This window comes from Centroberyx affinis, unplaced genomic scaffold (assembly GCF_046629955.1).
Source record: "Centroberyx affinis isolate AG114_WGS23_722 - 3 ecotype Tasmania unplaced genomic scaffold, CSIRO-AGI_Caff_v1 ptg004613l_1, whole genome shotgun sequence".
NCBI classification, from domain to species: domain Eukaryota; kingdom Metazoa; phylum Chordata; class Actinopteri; order Beryciformes; family Berycidae; genus Centroberyx; species Centroberyx affinis.
In genome coordinates this window covers 1-15,000 of record NW_027282224.1, presented here as the reverse complement: position 1 = coordinate 15,000, position 15,000 = coordinate 1, and the positions used below count along the sequence as shown (strand labels likewise).

The following is a 15,000-nucleotide window of genomic DNA, read 5'->3' as shown; positions in this document are numbered from 1 at the left end:
CTGTAGTATTGTTGACTGTAGTATTGTTGACTACAGTATTGTATTGACTGTAGTATTGTTGACTATAGTATTGTACTGACTGTAGTATTGTTGACTGTAGTATTGTTGACTTTAGTATTGTGTTGACTGCAGCATTGCGTTGCCTGTAGCATTGTGTTGCCTGTAGTATTGCCTTGCCTGTAGTATTACGTTGCCTGTAGCATTGCATTGCCTGTAGTATTACGTTGCCTGTAGCATTGCATTGCCTGTAGTATTACGTTGCCTGTAGCATTGTGTTGCCTGTAGCATTGGGTTGCGTACAGTATTGCGTTGCCTGTAGCATTGCATTGCCTGTAGCATTGCGTTGCCTGTAGCATTGCATTGCCTGTAGTATTACGTTGCCTGTAGCATTGCATTGCCTGTAGTATTACGTTGCCTGTAGCATTGTGTTGCCTGTAGCATTGGGTTGCGTACAGTATTGCGTTGCCTGTAGCATTGCGTTGCCTGTAGTATTGCGTTGCCTGTAGCATTGCGCTGCCTGTAGCATTGCGTTGCCTGTAGCATTGCGTTGCCTGTAGTATTGCATTGCCTACAGTATTGCGTTGCCTACAGTATTGCGTTGCCTGTAGCATTGCGTTGCCTGTAGCATTGCGTTGCCTGTAGTATTGCGTTGCCTGTAGTATTGCATTGCCTACAGTATTGCGTTGCCTGTAGCGTTGCCTGTAGCATTGCGTTGCCTGTAGTATTGCGTTGCCTGTAGTATTGCGTTGCCTGTAGCGTTGCGTTGCCTGTAGCATTGTGTCCTATGGGAACATCTGTGGATCTTATCTCTACAGTTTCTTCTCTTGCTCTGCAGCAGCAGCAGCTGGTTTCACTCTAGCAGTCTTCTTCTTCTTCTTCTTCTTCTTCTTCTTCTTCTTCTTCTTCTTCTTCTTCTTCTCTGACTTTGTCTTCTTCAGATATTCATGGATTCTCACAAATCTCGTCTGCTCTTATTCTCTTGGTCTTCTTCTTCTTCTTCTTCCTTCTGGCCTCCAATCAGAAGACAGATTTTCTTCTTCTCTCTTGCTGGGTGTGGCTGTGGTTTCTCTGGGTTCACCCTGCTTCCTGCCCTTTATTTGACAGATGAATGGTTTCATGTTCGCATCTTTGGACTTATCTGGACTCTGGTTTTCAGCTCCATGATCGTCGGAATTACTGTCAGCAGCCTGGAGTGAGTACCGCCTTAAATATGCCTTTACACTTCAGTATGGCAACTTTACACTACCAAGTCTACACAACTTAACCCCTACTGTGTTGTATGTTCACACCTACCACATACCACTTTACACCTTTTACACTTTACACCTGCCATATGGCAACTTTACACATAGAAACTTTACACCTACCATATATCACCTTTACATCTACTGTATGGCAACTTTATACCTACCACATATCAATTTTAAACCTACCATATGGCACCTTTATATATATTTGTATGGCAACTATGAAAAGGATATATAAACTTTACATATACCACATATTAACTACACTTACCACATGTCAACTTAACTCCTATATTATAACCACATACAGTATGGTCTGGGTTTGTGAACTTTTCCCCAGCTTTCCTTCCTGCAACATCAGAATAAGGACTGAAATTCATGTTTTGCCATATATACAGGGTTCCCACGGTCATGGAAAACATGGAAAAGTCATGGAATTTCAAAATCTCGTTTTCCAGGCCCGGAAAAGTCATGGAATTTGTAAAATCCTTGAAAGTTTTGGAAAAGTCATGGAATTTTGTTGTGTGTAATGACAGGACAGCTCAGGTTCAGTGTTGCAGCAGGAGGTCGGCTCTCCTCCAGAACCTCACGCTGAACCGCTGGAGGCTGACTTAGGGACCATCAATAAATTACTGTTTAATTGACACAAAAACAATCGTTATAAACAATCATTCAATACGTTCATGCTGACTTGACAATGTTAGTGAAAATTATGATTAAAAAATTATACTAAATTGGTGTAGCACACTTATTTTGATTGCTAATGTGTAATTTATTTTAAATAAATATTTTAATAAAAAATAATGGCATTTTTTTCAATAGCTTCCATGTAATGTGACCCAGTGACTCCAAATCAGAAATTATTACTATACAGGCCACATCGGGCACACCTCTTCATATTGGGTTTTAGCGCTTCTTCTATTTTTTATAAATATTTTTATGGAAAATTCATGATTTTTTTCAATAGCTTCCATGTAATGTGATGCAGTGACTCTAAAGCACTAAAATCCAATATAAAGAGGTGTGTCCTGTTTGTCCAGTGCAGTAATCATTTCTGGTATTGATTCAGAGTCACCGCCTCACATTACATGGAAATTCTATTATGGATCCTTGAAAAGTCATGGAAAAGTTTTTAAATTGTATCCATGAAAATGTGTGGGAACCCTGCATATACATAATACATTTTTTGTGAGAAATTGAAATGAAATGATAGGATTTCATGTTGTGGGATCTGAACCGAGCGAACTCTTCTGGGCTGACTATAGTCAACTGGGCAGCAGGTCTTTGGTGTCTTCATCCTCCAGACTCACGAGCAGCTTCTCCTCCACCTCCTCTGTCCTGACCTCCACTCCTTCTCTCTTCCAGACCGGAGTGATTGGAGCGAAGCTGATGGTCGTCTACCTGCTGGAGGCCGGCGGCCATATTGCCCTCTGCTGCCTTAACCTGCTGCTCTTCTTCTTACCTGTTCTGCTTTTAGCCGGGAAACTAGGACGAAGCACTCTGAGCCATTAAATGACTTTGAAAGCTGTTTGTGACTCTTCAGCACCTTCTTTGTCTTGATGTAGTTCAGATGCAGACGGTGTGTGACATGACAGTGTGTCAGTGTGTGTGTGTGTGTGTGTGTGTGTGTGTGTTTACACACTGAGAGGAGGAAGGTAGTGATGGAGATTCATCCTCTTCCTCCTCTGGACAGTCGGTCAGTTTATCAGCTCTGTACAGGTTTGCTGTAATGTGTTAGTTTCTCCACTAGATGGGGCCATCTGCTAATGTTACCTGAGCCAACATCACCACACACACACACACACACACACACACACACACACACACACACACAGTAGAGGATATTTAATGTGATGGTGGGGGATGAAGTGATGTTGCAGCAGAATCAAACGTCTCTCAGCAGCTTGTTGTTTACTATTGATTCATATTTCTGTTTTCCATATCAACATAAAGATAAAGACATCCATAACAGCCTTATTGATAAACATCTATACCATAACAGCCTTATTGATAAACATCTATACCATAACAGCCTTATTAATAAACATCTATACCATAATAGCCTTATTGATAAACATCTATACCATAACAGCCTTATTGATAAACATCTATACCATAACAGCCTTATTAATAAACATCTATATCATAACAGCCTTATTGATAAACATCTATACCATAACAACCTTATCAATAAACATAGAAATAGACATAGAATGGGAATTCTCTGGCAGACTCAGTGTCTTCCTGAAAACATTTTCTCATCATCACTCTACTGTTTTTTTTATTTATTTGAATGTAAACTTGTTTTATCTGACATTTTATCTGGTGAATTTGGTGCGGCTTTGGTTTTATGTTTTTTCTTCACACTGCTTTTATCATCTTTTGTTTTGTGTGAAGCACTTTGTAATGTTTGTTTTGAAAAGTGCTACATGAATAAAGTATTATTAAAATAGGTCAGAGCAGTATTATGGATTTTCCTCACATCATATTTCATATCTCAGCTGATGTTGATGACACTAACTTTGAGATCTTCTCCTTCTCCTTCTCATCCTCCTCCTCCTCCTTCTCCTCTTTCTCCTGCTTCTCCTTCTCCTCCTCCTCCTTCTTCTTCTCCTCCTCCTCCTTCTCCTTCTTCTCCTCCTTCTCCTCCTCCTCCTCCTCCCCCTCTCCCCAGGCGGTCACTTCTTCAACAGGAACTCCATGTCTCCTCGCAGTGTGGTTTGTGAGATGGAGCTTCCTGACATCCAGGCGTCGCTCGACCTGTACGACGACAACAAGTCGTGAGGTTCGTCGTCATGGTTACGACCCCCCAGGGCAGAGGACAGAGGATGACCTGTGCGGACCTGGAAGTGTTGATGCAGTGTTTTCTGATGGGAGGGGGGGAGGGGGGAGGGGGGGGAGGGGGGGGGGGGGGGGGGTGGCGATGACGACAACCTGGACAGACCTTCGAACATCCATTCTTCCATCAGACTTTCTTCCACTAAGGAATGTAACGCCAGAGGATCCTGTTTCCCTTCAGTTTATTCCTGTTAGATCTACAAAGTCCCTCCTTCCATTTCCATCTCCTCAGCAGAAGAAGAAGAAGAAGAAGAAGAAGCAGCAGCAGCAGCTTCTCTCTGTACAGACGGAGCAGCAGTAGGACGTTAAAAACAAACTCTCCTAGTCTCCCCTTGCAGTTCTCTGGTGTGTCTCTCATCCCCAACAAACCGCTCGTAACAATCAGAAACGTCCGTAAGAATCAGAAGCCTCATCCAGCGCCGCTCCTTCAGTTTCCCACATCTGTAAATACGACCAGCTACCTGCCGTCTGATCGGCTCCCCGCGGCTCCGGTCCGGTTCTCGGACGGACCGGACCGGACCGGACCGGCTTCCTCTTGTCCCCACGCCGCCGCCTGTGGACGGACGCCGAGGACAAAACCGAAGCCCTCGTCCTTCTGTTCGGAGGACGGAGGAACGAATCAGCGATTATGTGAATTGTAATTTGAGGAACTGGGTTGTAAACAGTGTTACTCTCCTGTAGCAAAAAACTAATGTTTCTCTGTAGTGCGAGGAGACATTTTAATGTGTATTCAAAAAGCTTATGAAATACCCTCAGCGTGTACTAATCAGAACCTGAAGGGAACCTAGTATATACAGTATATACAATCTATATACATGATGATATAGCTCTAAAGTGGCCTATTAAAGCACTATTTTCATTTTGTTTTCTCAATCTTGTACAAGCAAATCAGGTGGAGGAATTTGTCCTTTTGTTCTCATCCCTTTGTGTTCTAGTCTTTGTATCTGATATATTGTATAGTGATGATGATGATGATGATGATGATGTGAAAGGAGGAGGATGTTTGTCTGGGTTTCGGTTCACTGTGTTACATACAGTACTGCCTCAGCATTAAAAGTGTCATTATTGCCTATAAGGAGGCGTTGGCCCTGTGTCGCCCTGTGGAGCTCAGAGGGAAAAGAGTTAAGGGGAAAGTGACGAAGTTTACATGGACAGCAATAATCTGACTTATTCTGAATAAGACAATATTCACATTAATCTGTTTCCATGAGTTGCCTATAGAACTGTTCCATTCATGTTCCTGTCTCCAGCTGAGGGGCAAAGTCCGGTCAGCAGGACAGAGGAGGATCTCTGGAGACTCGGACAGTTTCAGACTTTACTGAAAACTTCAAATTCAAATTCAATTTAAATTCAAAACAACTTTATTAATCCCACTAGGGGCAATTACTTATGAGCAGCTTGTTGTACACAGAAAAACACAGTAACATCCAACAACATACAAACAAACAATACACCAAGGAGCTAAAATGTGGAATGAAATCTATAAATAAATCATGTTGATAAATAAACTTGGTAAACACAATAAAAGATCAGATCAAAAATAAAACAACCTACAGAGCATTTAAAAGTGGGATTGCAGAGGGGATAAATGATTTTGAATGGCGGTTAGATTTACAAGCAGGTGAAACATGACGACATCCTGATGGCAACAGAGAAAATTCACTTGCAAGAACAAGTCCAGAAGAAGCCAGAATAATACAAATATATACAAATAATAATACAAAATACTTTCCGGAGGATTTGTTGGTTGCAGAAAGAAGTCAGGTCTCTTTGTTTCACTCCGATGATCTTAGAACAGATTTTAACAATGCTGTTCAGACTGTTTCTGTCTTTTACTGTGAGGCTGTGAAACCAGCAGATGAAAGAAATACTCAGGAGACTCTCAATAAAAGATTGATAAAAACGACAAAGGATGACGGGCCTGACAGAGAAGGAATTTAGTTTACGGAGAAGGTGAATTCTCTGTTGCCCCCGCTTCACAATAACCTCAGTGTTTACATCAAATTTAAGATGGTCATCAATTTCCACACTTTCATTATGTATGATGATCTTTGGCTGCATCTCTGTTACGTGTAAAATCAATAATCAGTTCCATGGTTTTAGATACATTTAAGTCCAAGAGGTTGTTATCACACCAAGAAATAAAATCAGTGAGAGCATTCCCTTGGTTCTGATTCTGAACCTCGGAGAAGGGACAGAAAATTTGACCAAACAGCTGCACTCCTGCATCTGTCAGTGTACAGAGTAAAGAGTAAGGGTGAGAGGGGGCACCCATGAGGCGAGCCTGTGGACAGAGCTTCATGATTCATGATCCATCCATGACTTCATGATCTCCGTTTCCCTCTAAATCCTGAGCATGCTCAGTTTCAGCCTCTCCTTCTGTTTCCTGCTGTCAGTCTCTTTCTCCTCTGAAACCAGTTCAGCCTCTGGAAGGCAGAGGAGAGTCAGGCGGTCCAGAGAGAGTCCTGGTCTAGGTGTTTACAGTCTGAACCGCTTCAGTAATGAGACTGAAACCAGAATACTGCACGTCTTAATGAGATTCTGCTTACTGACTATGACTTTATTCAGGTTCAGGGGATCAGAACATGCTGATTACATGGTGATTTCTTATTCAGCCTGTTGTGTTAATCGGGTTCATATCAGACTTGCTGTCCAGGTGAACAGAGTCAGAGTTAAAGGTGAAGTGTTGCTGCTGCATGGAGGAGCAGCAGAGTCGCTCCTCGTCTCTTTAACAAGTCGCTCACATCGACCTGAACCGTGTTCCTTATTCTCTAGTCGCTAGAAGTTCTGCCTCTCATTCACTTCAGTTCATTTCCACTGACAGCTGTCTGTTGTCTGTCTGTTGTCGGACAGACTGATGACGCTCCGTCTGTCAGATTTCCGTCTGTTTTGACGGACAGAAAGTTCAGCCAGATGAACTTCCTTCTGGACAGACGGATTCCTCAGCGTCCGTTCAGCCAATCAGATCGTTCCTACGTCTGTTCTGTAGAAGCTAGCGGTGAACACAGAGACGACGGTCCGACCGGAACAAAGAACACAGAGTTCGCCTGGTGGAGCGTTGGGATGACTGGAGGTTTCCAGATCAGTTTCTGATTGAATTTATACTTTTTTTTCTTTCAAGCAGCTTCATTATGAGCAAAGCTTCCTGTTCTTCTGGCCGCCATGTTGACGCTCAGAACAAACCAACACACACACATCTATCATCTATCATTCTGTCTGTTTCTGATGGATCAGTTTGGCTCCGCCTCACTCTTCACTGTCTCTGCTTTGCTCTTATTCTCACATTATCTCTCCAGGGTCACAGGGATTTGACCCTTGACCTCTAGGAACTGAAACTTCTTCTGGAAGACGCTCTGACAGTCACATGACTCTGTGTGTCTGTCTCTGTCTCCACAGTCCAGAACTCATCAGACTGTCTGCAGGTCTGTTGGCTCACAGAGCTTCAGGAGGAAATCTGTATTTATAGTTTATGATCAATCTGCTCATCACACACACATACACACACACACACACACACACACACACACACTGTCCAGATGTTAAAGCAAAAGCCCAGAATAACACAGTTTACTGTAAATGAAATGAGCTGCTGTTCATCTTTATTGACAAAAACCAGATACATGTACACAGCTAAACAACACAGTGATCAGGGATAATAATACTACATAAACACACACACACACACACATATATATATGACATATAAAAAACGTAAAGTGAAGTTAAGTGATGAGTGAAAGTTTTTCCAAAGTGTATCAATAGTTACAAAGACTTGATAAAAAGACATCAGATTTTTGATAAGGAAACCTGCTGTGTGTGTGTGTGTGTGTGTGTGTGTGTGTGTGTGTGTGTGTGTGTGTGTGTGTGTGTGTGATATTTGCAGACTGACAACACATAATACATTATAAACTAAAAATGTAGTTTTCCCAACAAACTAACGTTTCAATATGTTATTGGGGTTTTTTTTATTCTCAACAGTAAATCTTTATTCACAACACTCACACATTTCAATAAATGCAATAAATAAAGTAGGATAATATCAATACAAGTTACATGGGTAGGGGAAAAGGCAGCTCAACTATTTTAAATAGATCATTAAAACATTTTATACACAAACTGTTTTTGTTCTTGTGTAGAATCTAGAAACGCATTCAATTCAAAATAAAAGGATATAAAAGTGGTCAGCAATTTTAAAATGTAACATTTATGAATATAAAATTTGCACATCAATATCGTCAGATTGACAAAGAATTCATGGTTGATGGACGCAACCTTTGACGTAATGACGCATCCCGCGGAGAGGGCGTGATTTGAGACCAAACCCGGAAGTGGTGTGCAGACGACAACAACAACAGCGGACATGAACTCCAAACTGCACAGCGCGCCTCAGCAGAGCCTCTCTGTCTGAAGTGTCCTGAAACAAACGGTTTCCAGGTTTGATCTCCACACGTTAGCCCGGCTGTCATCTGGCGGAGAGGTTGTTAAATTCATCTGAAATGTGGACAAACCCGGAGGAAGTGCTGCTGGCCAACGCGCTGTGGGTTTCAGAGAGGGCGAACCCCTTCTTCATCCTGCAGAGGAGGAAAGGCCACGGCCGAGGAGGAGGCATCACCGGTATGTAATCCATTTTTATTAACTTTAAAATGGGCTGTAAGGTTTCAGAGCAGCAAACACTGATGCGTTAGATGTAAGTTTATTTTCTGAAGGGAGTTCTTGGGTGTCAGAGGAGGAGAGACGCTGCTGCATTAGCTTTTACTCCTCAGGTCTCTGAAGTGAAGCTCCGTTAGCTGATCTGATGTTGTTTATAGCAACTGGAGCTAGCTGCTAGCTTACAGTTGGCTGATTCAGACAGATAAAACACTGTCTTTTAATTCAGCAGCAACTTAGAAAAATTGTCTGCTTGGATATTTCGTGTGCTTCGATCCACTTTGTATGAAAACATTTGAAGGAAAGAAATCTGAAATGTTTCTGTCTGGCAGACTGGCCCAACTTCACTCTGTCTGTCTCTCCTCTGTTTTTCTTGGATTTTCTTGATTTTCTTGTATTTTTAAAGACGCCATGTTTCTGTTTCTGCAGCCAGTCAATCTGCTGACTGATGCCTCATGGACCTGGAATGTACTTTTGTTGTTCCACTAAATTAAATTAGCTTGTAAAACCTCAGCAGGCGGATTTCTGCAGGACTTCACACTGAACTTTAACTGGTCATGTGAAAGCAGTAACAGGCAGACTGTTATGTGTTCATTGCTTTATGTATGAATATGGTCACTGAATATGTGTTGAATACATTTCCCAAATGATCCCACAACTAAAGTGTGTTCATACCAGAGATCTTTTTACTGCCTTTGAGCAAGGCACATATCAGTCTCTACAAGCCTGTCTGCTGCAGGTCTTCATGTAAGGACTTTATTTCCCTATGCCAGGTAGTCAGTTACCGACCCATTGACCTGTGACCAAGAACTTTATTCTGTTAATTGGAGTTAAACAGCAGGTCGATGCCTTCACACACATACGCTGGCTCGAAAAATAAAAACGCCAATTTTACAGGTTTCATGTGTGAAAGGGCTACTGTCTGGTGAACATGACCTGTTAACCTGTTGCAGTGTTGGACATGATGTATTCATAGATCTAGGATGTAGGTTATAAGGTACAGGGTATATGGTATAGAGTACAGGGTATAAGGTACAGGGTATAGGGTAGAGTGTATAAGGTATAGGGTAGAGTTTATAGGGTACAGGGTATAAGGTACAGGGTATATGGTATAGAGTACAGGGTATAGGGTAGAGTGTATAAGGTACAGGGTATAGGGTAGAGTTTATAGGGTACAGGGTATAAGGTATAGAGTACATGGTATAAGGTATAGGGTAGAGTGTATAAGGTACAGGGTATAGGGTAGAGTGTATAAGGTACAGGCTATAGGGTACAGGGTATAAGGTACCAGGTATAGGGTATAAGGTATAGAGTACAGGGTATAAGGTATAGGGTACAGGGTATAAGATATAGGGTAGAGTGTATAAGGTATAAGGTACAGGGTATAAGGTACAGGGTATAGAGTAGAGGGTATAAGGTACAGTGTATATGGTACAGGGTAGAAGGTATGGGGTATAGAATAGAGGGTATAAGGCACAGGGTATAAGGTACAGGGTATAAGGTATAGGGTACAGGGTATAGAGTAGAGGGTATAAGGTACAGTGTATATGGTACAGGGTAGAAGGTATGGGGTATAGAGTAGAGGGTATAAGGTACAGGGTAGAAGGTATGGGGTACAGGGTATAAGGTACAGGGTATAAGGTATAGGGTACAGGGTATAGAGTAGAGGGTATAAGGTATAGGGTACAGGGTATAAGGTATGGGGTAGAGAGTATAAGGTACAGGATATAAGGTGCAGGGTATCGGGCAGAGGGTACAGGGTATACAGTACAGGATATAAGGTATAGAGTAGGGTGTAAGGTACAGGGTATAAGGTACAGGGTATAAGGTACAGGGTATAGGGTAGGGTATAAGGTATAGAGTACATGGTATAAAGTACAGTATATAAGGTATAGGGTACAAAGTATAGGGTACAGGGTATAAGGTGTAGAGTAAAGGGTATAAGGTACAGGGTATAAGATACAGGGTACCTGGGACTGGTAGTAACCGGTCTATATATTTCCTATCAGGTTTGTTGGTGGGTGTCCTGGACGTGATGTGTTAATATAATATATTTATATATTGTATTTTAATCAGGCCTGTTGGTGGGCACACTGGATGTGGTCCTGGACTCCAGTGCCAGAGTCGCACCTTACAGGATTCTGCTGCAGACCGCCGACTCACAGATCTACTGGAGCATCGCCTCTGGTGAGTCAACATGACAGACAGACAGACAGACTGTACTGGACTCTACTGTGTTCTACTGGATTCTGCTGTTCACCTCCAACTCTCCTGTCCCCCCCCCCCCCCCAGGCTCCTCCAGGAAGGAGATCACGCAGCACTGGGATTGGCTGGAGACAAACCTGCTGCAGACCATCTCAATATTCGACAATGATGAAGACGTCACCACCTTCGTCAAGGGCAAAATCTCTGTATGTCACTTAAATACCAGCTCAAATTAGACAGTGTTACTGTTATTTACTATTGATTACTATTAGAATGCCTGACAATACCAGTTGAATTTAGTATTACTATTCGTTACCATTAGTTACTCTGAATTACTTAGTTATTAGTAACCACCTAACGTTAGTTATTATTAGTTATTATTAGTTTCTATTAGTTACTGTTAGTCACTATTAGTTACTATTAGTATTAGTCACTATTAGTTATTATTGGTTACCATTAGTACTGTTAGTTATTATTAGTTTCTATTAGTTACTGTTAGTTGCCATTAGTTACTGTTAGTTACTATTAGTTGTTAGTTACCTTTAGTACTCTTAGTTATTATTAGTTTCTATTAGTTACTGTTAGTTGCTATTAGTTACTATTAGTCAGTATTAGTCACTATTAGTTATTATTGGTTACCATTAGTTCTGTTAGTTATTATTAGTTTCTATTAGTTACCTTTAGTACTGTTAGTTATTAGTTACTATTAGCAGGTTCTTCACCAGAGACAGATGCTCTCGTTGTTTTGACCATCAGACACACACACAGAGTCAGTGAGTGTGTGTGTGTGTGTGTGTGTGTGTGGCAGGGCATCATCGCAGAGGAGAACAAGTGGAAGCAGGCGGAGGAGGAGGAAGACTCCGGTAAGTTCCGCGAGGCGGAGCTGAAGATGCGGAAGCTGTTCGGCATGCCGGAGGAGGAGAAGCTGGTCAACTATTACTCCTGCAGCTACTGGAAGAGCCGGGTGCCGCGGCAGGGCTGGATGTACCTGACCATCAACCACCTCTGCTTCTACTCCTTCCTGCTGGGCAAGGAGGGTACGTCTGCTCGTCTGTCACATAGAGCCGTGATTCTCAACCTTTTTCATATCATGGACCCCTAATTTAGTCCACATTAGAGCCACAGACCCCTATTTGATGAGATTTTGTCTCTCTGACCCAAATCTGAGAAGAGTTTTTATTGTCAGATATGATTTTGTCCAGAATTCCATGACTGTCTGTATTGCAGGTAAAGAGACAACAGAGAAACTATGATCAAAACACTCATTCTTCTACATTCTCTCATCGTGTTAACTACTTGTAAATGAAACACTGGTGAAGTTTAACAATTTATGAGTTTGCTGGGGACCCCCTGGAACCCCCTCAAGGACCCCTGGTGGTCCCTGGATCCCACGTTGAGAACCTGTGACATAGAGATATAAAACTTTATTTATAAATTCTATTCAGACTGCAGGAGTGTGGGTCTTCTCTGCTCCATCTTGTCCCACTCTAAGTTGTCTGCCCCCCCCCCCCCCCCCCCCCCCCCCACACACACAGTCACCCTGGTGGTCCAGTGGACGGAGGTCACCCAGCTGGAGAAGAACGCCACCCTCCTGTTTCCAGAGAGCGTGTGTGTCAGCACCCGCCACACGGAGCATTTCTTCTCCATGTTCCTGAACATCAACGACACGTTCAAGCTGATGGAGCAGCTGGCCAACATCGCCATGCGGCAGCTGCTGGACAACGAAGGCTTCGCCGCCGACCGCTCGCTGCCCAAACCCTGCAAGACGCTCAAGAACGTCTCGGCGCTCAAGAGGTTCGGTCTGAACGCCCGGGGATCTGGCTGAGAAACACTGAGGCTTAAAGGATTATAATAATAGTGATAATAATGATTAATAATACAGAATTATTAACTTTATTTATAGAGCACTTTTCCAAACTTACAAAGTGCTTCACAACAAGGAACAAGTGCAAGAAATGAAAGATGTAGTGCAAAATAAACACTGAAGGTGTTGTAAAAATAACACAGCAAAGAGATAAAAGACAAACAAATGACAAGACCTTTCAAAATAAACTCAAAGTGCTTTACAAAGGATAAAAAAGAAAATGGATAATAACAATAAAGTGCTATACAAAGGATAAAATAAAATTACAGCAAAGCATTGTGAGAAATAATAGAACCATAAAGAATCATAAAGTGAGGTCAGAAACAAAAGTAAAAGTTTAAATCAAGTCTAAAAAATGTGGTTTGAGAAGTGATGACTTCATATGGGGCTGAAGGTCTGTGAGATCCACCGCCTGGGGACTCCTCACCTTTTCTACATTTTCAAAGTAATATTTGATTTTCTCTGTTATTTCTTCAATGGAGAAGTAAGGGGAAAAAATGCATGCAATGCTTTTATTAAAATATCTATTTCCTGATACTTCAGATCTGTTTCTTCAGCACTCAGCTTCATGTTCATCAGAGTCCCCAGCCGTTCAGGGTGTTCAAGCTTAAACATATTTTAGCAGCAACTGCTGCCTTAAACTCTTTTTGAGATAATGACATTTTTATCGTGTTATCAAGCTCATTCCACACCTGTGGACCTCTGCAAACCACACTGAAGCTTGTACATTTAAGTTTGCGTTTCTTACCCTTTATAAGATGCTTTTTTCTAGTCTTATATGTATGCGAGGGAAGGTATTGCAAACCGACAAAGAAAACATGCTGATTTATTAAACAATTTCAAAAGCTAGTCCCCAAACTTCTGATGGGCAGTGTAGCTCAATGTTGATTCCATCAGAGCCTGAAAAGTAATCAGAGAAATCTGAAAATCAAATATTGGCCCCAGCTGACCGGAGCCAGTATTGTCTGTGGGTCCATGTGCTGAAGGTATGAAAGAGACGCGTTATATAAAGGAACAAACTCACTGAACCTCTCCTGTCTTGTTTTTTTTTTTTTTAAAGCATTTGTTTATTGGGATTTTTGATGAAAATTATATCAAGGATACAATGTAAAAGTTAATATACAATGTAGACAATTGCCCCTTCCCTCCCCCCCGAACATCTCATCCAAACAAAAGAAAAACAGAAGTGACAGCTATGGTAATGAGATAAAAGATACAGTGCATTTCCATTGAGACATACTGTATAAAGTACAGCGAATGTGCAGACAACAGAGCAGTAACAACCAGAGGAGTGTCATACAAATGTAGAGCATAGCATAATAATAATAGATATTTTCAGTACAAATGTACATACTATAGTATCAAATGCCTATATAGGACTAGCCAGGAGAGGATTCATGAATCCAGAAGGTGTTGCAGATCTTCGCTTTCAAGAAGACGTAGAAAAAGGCCCCAAATTCTGTAGAATTCACAGAGTTTACGTTTGAGACTTTATGTTAGTTTTTCCAGTGCAAGACAGGATGATCGTTCTTTGATGTGAGGGCATGACACATTTTTCCAGTAGATCGCGATCAAATGTTTTGTGTGAATTAAGCAGAGATCAACCATTTTAATTTCATGCCTTCTCAAAGGTAAGGCAAGGCAGCTTTATTTGTGTAGCACATTTCATACACTGGGGCAATTCAAAGTGCTTTACAGAGTGATAAAAATACAGTAAAGGTAAAAGATTTACAATTAAAAAGTGCAAAAGTACAGACAAGAGATACAAAAGATAAAAGACTTAAAAAGTAAACTAGTGCAGTTCAAATCAAAGATAGATTTTCAGGGTGTAGGCCCAAGATGCAGAGTTTGGGACTAAGAGGGATGGGCTTAGAGGTTATTTGGGAAATTAAACTTATTACTTCTTTCCAAAATGTCTCCCGTATCGTCAATGTGTTGAGTGTGTGTTGAGTGTGTGTTGAGTGTGTGTTGGTGTTTCAGGGACTTGGACGCGCGGGCGAAGAACGAGCGGTACCGCGCCATGTTCCGCCTCACGCAGGACGAGCGCCTGGACGGACACACGGACTGCACGCTCTGGACGCCATTCGCCAAGATGCACATCATCGGCCAGCTGTACATCTCCAACAACTACATCTGCTTTAACAGCAGAGAAGAAGACCTGTGTCAGCTGATCATCCCGCTCAGAGAGGTGCACGCACA

The 15,000-nt window shown here is 41.9% G+C and overlaps 2 protein-coding genes across 2 annotated transcripts in view; both read left to right on the top strand.

Annotated features, from left to right (window-relative positions):
• The window catches only part of LOC139665556 (E3 ubiquitin-protein ligase RNF130-like), a gene marked incomplete at its 5' end in the record, with an annotated part of 36,316 nt that extends 32,195 nt beyond the window's left edge, over window positions 1-4,121 (top strand). The window contains 1 exon segment of the mRNA XM_071544608.1: window positions 3,922-4,121. Within this exon segment, the coding sequence (XP_071400709.1) occupies window positions 3,922-4,031 (110 nt within the window).
• A 4,378-nt stretch (window positions 4,122-8,499) lies between these two features.
• On the top strand, window positions 8,500-14,989 carry LOC139665557 (TBC1 domain family member 9B-like; the record flags this gene model as incomplete). The annotated part of the gene is made up of 6 exons (XM_071544609.1): window positions 8,500-8,699; window positions 10,809-10,919; window positions 11,025-11,143; window positions 11,746-11,974; window positions 12,473-12,731; window positions 14,782-14,989. Coding segments are annotated over exons 1-6 (1,044 nt in total), but the record flags the coding sequence as incomplete, so codon positions are not given.
• Window positions 14,990-15,000: the final 11 nt, after the last annotated feature.